Source organism: Dipodomys ordii, unplaced genomic scaffold (genome assembly GCF_000151885.1).
Source record: "Dipodomys ordii isolate 6190 unplaced genomic scaffold, Dord_2.0 Scaffold28, whole genome shotgun sequence".
NCBI classification, from domain to species: domain Eukaryota; kingdom Metazoa; phylum Chordata; class Mammalia; order Rodentia; family Heteromyidae; genus Dipodomys; species Dipodomys ordii.
In genome coordinates, this window is record NW_012267244.1 from 15322912 (window position 1) to 15332347 (window position 9436).

The 9436-nt window shown below is 43.3% G+C and overlaps 1 protein-coding gene across 1 annotated transcript in view; it reads right to left on the reverse strand.

Annotated features, from left to right (window-relative positions):
- The window catches only part of Ccdc125 (coiled-coil domain containing 125), a 31823-nt gene that overhangs the window by 18559 nt on the left and 3828 nt on the right, over positions 1-9436 (reverse strand). Inside the window, exons 2-4 of the mRNA XM_013015825.1 lie at positions 6639-6988; positions 3736-3794; positions 801-887 (exon numbers count right to left, since the gene is read on the reverse strand). Of these exons, the coding sequence (XP_012871279.1) occupies positions 801-887; positions 3736-3794; positions 6639-6948 (456 nt within the window). The 5' untranslated portion in view covers positions 6949-6988. The remainder of the gene's footprint in view (positions 1-800; positions 888-3735; positions 3795-6638; positions 6989-9436) is intronic.

Genomic DNA, 9436 nt, shown 5'->3' on the forward strand with positions numbered 1-9436 from the left:
TTTTTTTTTCTTGCTTCTATGGTGTTGAGGAATCGAACCCAGGGCCTCATGTGTGCAAGACAAGTGCTCTACCACTGAGCCACCTTCCCAGCCCTTGCTTTGTTTTTTGTTTATGGGGTTTTTCTGTTGTTGTTGTTGTTTTTGCTCAAAGCTAGCACTGTACTATTTGAGCCACAGCTCCATTTCCAAGTTTTTGGTGGTTATTTGGAGATAAGAATCTCACAGACTTTCCTGCCTGATCTCACCTCAAGAGAAGAGTCTCACAGACTTTCCTACCTGGTCTCACCTCAAACTGCAATTCTCAGCAGGGCATAGGTGGCTCAAGCCTATAATTCTAGCTACTCAGGAGGCTGAGATCTGAGGATCGTAGTTCAAAGCCAGCCCTGGCAGGAAAGTCCTTAAGACTCTTATCTCCAATAAACAACCAGAAAACGGGAAGTGGCGCTGTGGCTCAAGTGATAGAACTGAAGAGCTGAGGGACAGCGCCCAGGCTCAGAGTTCAAGACCCAAGACTGACCAAAACTGAAACAAACCAACGAAAAAAACCCTGCAATTCTCAAATCTCAGCCTCCCATGTAGCTAGGACTATAGGAGTGAGCCATTGGCATCCTGTGACAAGTCTACTCTTAATTACTACAATTAACTGGCAAAAGGCTGAAAGTGGAGATATAGCTCAAATGGTAGAGCACCAGCTAAAAGAGAGAGACGCACACACACAAACACGCAAACACACATACACACACCCAAATCCATACTAGTAATTATTAAAATGTATGTGATAAAAGTATAAAAGTGCTTACCATGCTTTGAAGAATTTTTAGTGCTTCCTCTTTACCTTCAAGTTGTCTTTGAGATGCCTCAAGTTCAGTTTTTAAAATTTCTACTTCCTGTAGACAGAAATAAAGTTAAATCTTCCTGTGTGCAATATAGGCAAATCTAAAAGTTAGTCCCCATACCTTTGACTCAGAGGACCTTCACTTAGCAAGTGAGAGAGTCTGCTAAAATTGAGAGCCTACCAAGTATCAGCCAAATCTTTCTGCTTTTTCTCAAATAGAACACATAAGAAACAATATGGGGAAAATTCTTTAGGTCACATAAAATAATTATGGCTTATATTGTATCCCCCTAAAAGACACACACACACACACACACACACACACACACACACACACACACACACACACACACGTCTTAACCCCTGGAAAGATGAATATGACCTTATTTGGAAAGGTGGTCTTAATGGATTCTGATAGGTTTTGTTTGTTTGTTTGTTATTGTTGTTGTTTGTGGATTTATTTATTTATTTTTGCCAGTCCTGGGGCTTGAACTCAGGGCCTGGGTACTGTCTCTGAGCTTCTTTTGCTAAGTTACTCTACCACTTGAGCCACAGTGCCACTTCCGGCTTTTTCTGATTATGTGGTACCAAGGAATTGAACTCAGACTTCATGCATGCTAGGCAAGCACTCTACCACTGAACCACATTCCCAGCCCCCATTTACTTTTACTTATTTGTACCAATACTGGGACTTGAACTTGAGTTCTTACTTGTTTAAATTTCTGTAGTTTTAAATCACCAGCTTTCTGTCCTTGGTCACAGCTATAGGAAATTAAGAGAGTTGGGGGTCTTTCCTTTTTTTCTTCTTTCTTTCTTTTTGGTGGTGCTGAAATTTGAATTTAGGACCTTGCAACTAAGAGAGTTATTTTCACTAGAGTTATACCCACACTAAGGTGGGCTTCCTGCTTCCCAGGGGACTGGCTTCCTCTCTGCTGCTATGCTTACTAAGCTGGGGGGGGGTGCTCCTTGGAACCGTAAGAGACTGACTTCAAACACATAAAAGAAAGATAGGGGGGCTGGGAAGGTGGCTCGGTGGTAGAGCGCTTGCCTTGCATGCATGAGGCCCTGGGTTCGATTCCTCAGCACCACATAAGCAAAAATAAAAAAGCCAGAAGTGGCGCTGTGGCTCAAGTGGTAGAGCGCTAGCCTTGAGCTGAAGAGCTGAGGGACAGCGCCCAGGCCCAGAGTTCAGGCCCCACGACTGGACCCAAAAATTAAAAAAAAAAAAAAAAAAGAAAGATAGGAATGGAAGGATAAATGGTGAACCAATGAAGCAGTGGCTTGAACTTGGGGGGCTGGGTGTTGTCTCTGAACTTTTTCGCTCAAGGCCAATGCTCTATCACTTTGAGCCACAGCACCAATTCTAGTTTGCTGGTGGTTAACTGGAGATCAGAGTCTCCCAGATTTTCCTACCTGGGTTGGCTCAGAACCACAACACTCAGATCTCAGCTTCCTGAGTAGCTAGGATTGCAGGCATGAGTCACAAGTGCTCGGCTTCCCTGGTCATTTTTTGAGGTAAGGGTTTTACTTCCTGCCTAGGCTCAAGTCTGTACTGTGATCTGCCTGTTTTAGGCTTTCCATTAATGTTGGGATGACAGGGGCACATCACCACGTGGAGCTTCTCGCTGTTTAATTGGACTATTGTGGATTCTCTACCTAAGCTGCCTTGAACCTCCATCCTCCCACTCGTGTCCCATGTGACTGAGAATGCCATGTGTGTTCCATTGCACCCAGATATAAGAGGGGGCATAAGAGGGGTCTTGAGAAATTTTCTTTCTGAGCTGGCCTTGAACTACATTCTCAACTTCTCAAGCAGCTAGAATTACAGGCATGAGCCATCGACACCTGGTAAAGACAGCTTGTTTCAAATTGCACGTATAGGGAAGGCATTTGGATAGAAGTAACACCCACTTTATCTAGGAGATTAGAGAAGTAGAGCCAAAGGGAGAATGGTGGGTGTGATCATATAAAAGTGGCCTTTTTAAGAGATGAAGAACATAAGATACATAAGTCTGTTGAAAAGTACGGGCTCAAGGGAAAGAAAAGGTGGGACTAGGGTTATAGCTGGGTAGCATGATTGACTGGCATAGTTGAAACCCTGGGGCCCATCCATAAGAGAAAGAAAGGAAAAAAAGAATGAAGAATGGGTATGCATGGGCTTTAGTCTGGAGAAGTCTGGGGTGTGGCTCACTGAGGATGCATGCTTTTCTGAGTGTGTGTGCCAGTCCCAGGCTTAATATCAGGGCCTGGGTGCTGCTCCTGAGCTTTTGTGCTAAGGGCTAGCTTTCTACTACTTGAGTCAAAGCTCCACTTTTGAGTTTTTGGGATTCATTGGAAATGTAAGTCTCATAGACTTTCTACCTGAGCTGGCTTCCTGATCTCAGCCTCCTAAGTAGCTAGGATTACAAGCATGAGCCACCAACACCCAGTGTTTTTGTTTGTTTGTTTATAATTAGCAATATGAACTCAGGGCCTTGCACTTGCTAGGCACTTGAATGTTACCCCCAGCCTATAGAGTGCATGCTTGACATGTGGGAGGCTTTGGACTGAGTTGAGTTCCAAGCACAGACATGCACCAAAAAACCCAGTATAGGCCTTCTGTACAATTTAAATGAAATATCAGTGGACTAACTTCACGTGAAAAAAAAATTTTTTGCGTGTGTGGGGGGTCTGGTCGTGGGGCCTGAACTCTGGGCCTGGGCGCTGTCCCTCAGCTCTTCAGCTCAAGGCTAGCGCTCTACCACTTGAGCCACAGCACCACTTCCGGCATTTTTCTTTTTTGCTTATGTGGTGCTGAGGAATCAAACCCAGGGCCTCATGCATGCAAGGCAAGCGCTCTACCACTGAGCCACCTTCCCAGTCCCTCACGTGAAAATTTCTGTATTAGCAAGAGGACCTACCTCTAAAGTTTCATGAAGACGTTGCCTTAATTCTTCATTTGATAATTCTGAATTAGAATCTATTAGAGGGGGAAAAAAAAACTTGAAATACTTCTTTAGTTAAATATAGGACATTAATATTTAGGTTAAAACATTTCACAAAGGAAAAGATACATCATTTTGAATAAGAACACTTTGTAGGACTATAATAAAAACTTATGTGGGGAACTGGCTAATTTCCATATCCAAACACAAATGTATAGAAAAATATGAATGTTAAGTAAAAACAAGTAGACTTGTGTGTGTGTGTGTGTGTGTGTGTGTGTGTGTGTGTGTGTGTGCATGTGTGCCAGTCCTGGGGCTTGAACTCAAGGCCTGTGTACTGTCTCTAAGCTTTTTTGCTCAAGACTAGTGCTCTAGTGCTACAGCTCCACTTCTGGTTTTTGGTCGTTAATTGGAAATAGGAGTTTCATGAACTTTCCTGCCTAAGCTACCTTTGAACCTCTATCCTCAGCAATCGGCCTCCTGAGTAGTTAGGATTATAGGCATGAGCCACTAGCACCAAGCTTCTAAATGTTTTTGATTTGCAGTTCGTTAAAACTGAGGATGCAGAATTTATAAATCAAGAGGGCTAACTGTATTTTCATGTTGTCCTAACTCATGTTTATTTTAATTAGAGAGGAGTTTCAGGAGGGGAAGATTTACAGCATGGCTTACACAAAATTCAACCAGACAAGAGCTGGTACACAATCTGTTGGACTCAACAGCAGAACTTTTAAAACATTCACTACAATATGATTCTGAATTTTAGGCTTTCTTTTCACAGAAGACATCATTGTTTCTTGGTTATATTAAAATTGCACTTTTTTTTTTTGTCAGTCATGGGGCTTGAACTCTGGGCCTGGGTGCTGTCCCTGAACTCTTCAGCTCAAGGTGAGCACTCTACCACTTGAGCCATTTCTGGTTTTCTGATGGTTAATTAGAAATAAGAGTCTCTCAGATGTTCTCCCTTGGCTGGCTTTGAACCACAATCCTCAGATCTCAGCCTTCTGAGTTGCTAGGAATACAGGTGTAAGCCACCAGCCTGGCTTAAAATTTCATTTTCTTTCTTTCTTTCTTTCTTTCTTTCTTTCTTTCTTTCTTTCTTTCTTTCTTTCTTTCTTTCTTTCTTCCTTCCTTCCTTCCTTCCTTCCTTCCTTTTTCTTTCTTTTATTTTGCCAGTCCTGAGGTTTGAACTCAGGGCCTGGGCACTGTCCCTGAGCTTCGTTTGCTCAAGGCTAGTACTCTACCACTTGAACCACAGCTCCATTTCCCACTTTTTCTGTTTATGTGGTACTGAGGAATCGAACCCAGGGCTTCATACATGCTAGGCAAGCACTCTACCACTAAGCCACATTCCCAGACCCAAATTTCATTTCTTTAAGGTGAATAAAGGCAGTCATGGTATTCAGTATACATTATGTAGAACATGAAACATGCAACTTATGGGCAGGAGAGGGAGGGGAAAAGTGGGGGGAAATGAAGGAGGGGGTGACATTGTCCAAAGAAATGTACACTTTACCTGACGTATGAAATGGTAGTCCCTCTGCACAACACCTTAATAATAACAATAAAATTATATTTTAAAAAAGCTTGGCACTGGTGGCTCATGCCTGTAATTCTAGCTACTCAGGAGGCTGAGGTCTGAAGATCTCGGTTTGAAGCAAGAAAGTCTATGAGACTTTTATATCCAATCAACTACTCAGAAAAGGCCAGAAGTGGTGCTGTCGTCTTGAAAGAGTGGCCTTGAGAGAAAAAGCTCAGGGCCAGTGCCAAGACCCTGAGTTCAAGCCCCAGGACTTTCAAAAGGAAGAAAGGAAGAAGGAAGGAAGGAAAGAAAGAGAGAGAGAGAAAGGAAAGAAAGAAAGAGAAGAAAAGAAAAAAGAAAAGACAAAGGAAGTGACACTGTGGCTCAAGTGGTAGAGCGCTAGCCTTGAGCTGAAGAGCTGAGGGACAGCGCTCAGGCCCAGAGTTCAAGCCCCACAACCAACCAAAAAAAGAAAAAAAGAAAAAGAAAAGAAAAGAAAAAGAAAGAGAGAGAAAAAGAGAGGGAGAGAGAGGGAGAGAAAGGGAGGGAGGGAAAGAAAGGAAGCAAGGAAGGAAGGAAGGAAGAGACTGGGAAGGTGGCTCAGTGGTAGAGTGCTTGCTTTGCATACATGAGGCCTGGATTCGATTCTTCAGCATCACATAAGCAGAAAAAGCTGGATGTGGTGCTGTGGTTCAAGAGCTGAGGGACAGCTGGGTGCTGGTGGCTCACGCCTGTAATCCTAGCTACTCAGGAGGCTGAGATCTGAGGATCATGGTTCAAAGCCAGCCCAAGCAGAAAAGTCCATGAGACTCTGATCTCCAATAAACCACTAGAGAACTGGAAGTGGCACTGTGACTCAAGAGGTAGAGCACTTGTCTTGAGCTGAAGAACTGAGGACTGAGCACTCAGGCCCAGAGTTCAAGCCCCACGACCTACAAAAAAAAAAAAAAAGAAAGAAAAAGAAAAGAGCTGAGGGACAGCACCCAGGCCCAGAGTTCAGGCCCCATGACTGACAAAAAAAAAAAAAAGGAAAGAAAGAATGAACGAATGAATGAAAGAGAAAGAAAGAAATATTCCTTTACTTAACTGAAACTTATGCCTGGTATAGTGGTACCAATAAATGTATACTGCTTAAGGGGGAAAAAAGGACAGGATTGGAGGTGTGGTAGAGGTGTGGCTCATGTGGTAGAGCACCTAGCAAGTCGAAGCCCTGAGTAGTTAATCACCCACTGAAATCACTAGAAAGCATATATTATTAATTTTACTAATCACTGTGGGTGATTAGTAAAATACTTGTAAATATAGGCATTTAGGGTAATATTTACAGGGAAGGAGGAGGAAAATGCAGCGTGCTTACCAGAGCTACTCTGTCTCCTGAAACTGGAGGTTCCATACCCCGGAGGGCACCCATCCTGCAGACTGCCATGCTTGCAATACTGAAAAAGGGCTCCTCCTGTTTCTTCCCCCTTGCTTGAAAATGGAGGTGGGCTACAGTGCTTCCCGACCGATCTTTTCTTGGACATGGATAAATGTGAACCTTCCACTTTGTAAATGCCACTGGGTCTTCTCCCGAGGCCGTAGCCCAGATCGCCTTCGGTCATGTCATCCTCTTCTGTTCCCCAGATCTGTACCTCTGACTCACTTGAGGGCCTCACCTCCTTGCTCATTAGCCAAATGTGGGCTTTACTGTATGGGAAAACAGGTCACCTGCAGTTGGGAAAAATCAGCACTTAAAAACAGTGAAATAGGGGCTGGGAAGGTGGCTCAGTGGTAGAGCGCTTGCCTTGCATGCCTGAGGCCCTGGGTTCAATTCCTCAGCACCACATAAGCAAAAAGAAAAAAGCTGGAAGTGGCGCTGTGGCTCAAATGGTAGAGTGCTAGCCTTGAGCTGAAGAGCTGAGGGACAGCACCCAGGCCCAGAGTTCAAGCCCCACAACCGGACCCCCCCAAAAAAACAAACAATAAAACAGTGAAATAGATCCAGCAATGCCACTTCTAGAAGTTTATCCAAAGATTTAAAATCAAGTTGAAGAGGTATCTACGTTGTTCAAATAGCCAAGCTATGAATAGAGAAAATGTGGTGCACCCAAGTGCAAACACAGTAGAAAATTGGTTAGCCAAAAGAAACTCTCTTTGAAGTTTGGTGGAGCATGACAAATTAGATAAAACTAAACCATATGAAGTAAGATAGGCACAGAAGACAAATACCACATGATATTACTTTAATGATGAATCTAAAACAACAGAGGCTGTGGAGTTAGGGGTGACAGTTAAAGGTACAAAGTGTTAATTAGGAAAAAAGCCAGCAGCTCTACAAGGTGAGCACTTTCCATTCAATTCTCCAGTGGATGAGTCCATGTCTGACCCACTGACTGAAATGCAATCCTTATTAAGATTGCTTTAATAAATGACTAAAAGGTGGAGTGCTTACACTAATAATCTAAAGTACTCAGTAAGCTGAGATCTGAGGATTGCAGATCAAAGCCAGCCCAACCAGTAAAACCCATAACTCTTATTTTCAATTAAACAACAAAAAGCCAGAAGTAAAGGTATAGTCAAGTGGTAGAGTACCATTCTTGAACAAAAAAGACAAGCAAGAGTGAGAGACCTTGAGTTCAAACTTATTATTGAGTTCAATCATTTCAACAAAGAAGCCACCAGGCTACTGCTGCCTGCAATTCTTTCAGAAGAAAATGCCTCCTTGACAAAGTACCACCAGAGAAATCACATCCTGGGCATCCCCTCTCAGACCACCGCAGTCACCTACCTGGGAACAACTGGGCAGTTCTCCAGCTGTTCAGGACAGCACAGGACACAGGAGTTGTCTCCTACAGTGTGGAGAGCAGTTAGGACAGGCTTTCACCATCAGCATTTCAAAACAGAAGCTGTGCTGTGCTGTTTAGAAATAGCTAACAGTTCTTGCTTGCCTCAAGTCAGTGAGGAAAGAAAGAGAATGGAGGGAAGAGAAGTACATATGGCCCAGGATGTAGAGGAATGCAAAGGCTTACACCGTCAGTGAGGGTAAATCACAGTGTGCAAAGCTTCTGGACAGGTCTCATGAACATGTCCCCCCAATTGCATTCCCCAAGGGAACTTCAACCATATATCCACATGAAGATGCACACAAATGTTGACACATTACTCAAATTACTAGCCACTCAGATTTCTACCTCCAGGAAAACAGAGAACCCAGTGACAGTTCATGCACACAACAGAATACATTCAGCAACAAAGAGCAATGCATTTACTATCCTAACTATGCAACATGGGTAAAGTTCAGACATAAGGATAACCAGAAAAGCACATACTACATGAGATATGGTGAAACTAATATATAATAATATAACTAATATATAATGACAGCAGATTCATGGCTGTCTAGGGTGGGAGCCTTGATGTCAAAGGGCATAAGGGAATGTTTGGGGACAATCTTGACCACGCTGATAGTTTGTCAAAACACATCCAGGTACAATGGGTACATTTTATTACAAGTAACTTATGCCTTAAAGTTCAGTACTAAGGCTTGGATCAGGGTCTTGCACCCTCTAGGCAGGTGCTCTACCACTTGAGCTTAGTTACAAGGGCACATCACTGTGCCCAACTTATTAGTAAAGGTGAAGGCTAACTTTTTGCCCAGATTGCCTTCAAATCTCTGTTAGGAACTGTTGAAGTGTTTTCCTTAAATTATTCTATTTATTTTTCACAAACATTTTGCAAGACAATACTCTTAGGATTTAAGAATAGACAACTGGAAGGGGGTGATATTGATTATGATGCATTGCACTCAAAAACTCACGCCTGTAGTCCTATCTATTCAGGAAGCTGAGATCTGAGGATCAAGGTTCCATGTCAACTCGGGCAGGAAAGTCTGTGAGATTCTTATATCCAATTAACTACCAGAAAACTACAAGTGGTGCTATAGGATGGTAGCTTAGTGGTAGAGTGTTTGCCTAGCATGCATGAAGCCCTGGGTTCGATTCCTCAATACCTCATAGACAGAAAAAGCTGGAAGCGGTGCTGTGGCTCAAGTGGTAGAGTGTTACCCTTGAGCAAAAGAAGCTCAAGGAGGGCTGGGAAGGTGGCTCAGTGGTAGAGCGCTTGCCTTGCCTGCTCAAGGCCCTGGGTTCGATTCCTCAGCACCACATAAGAAAAAAA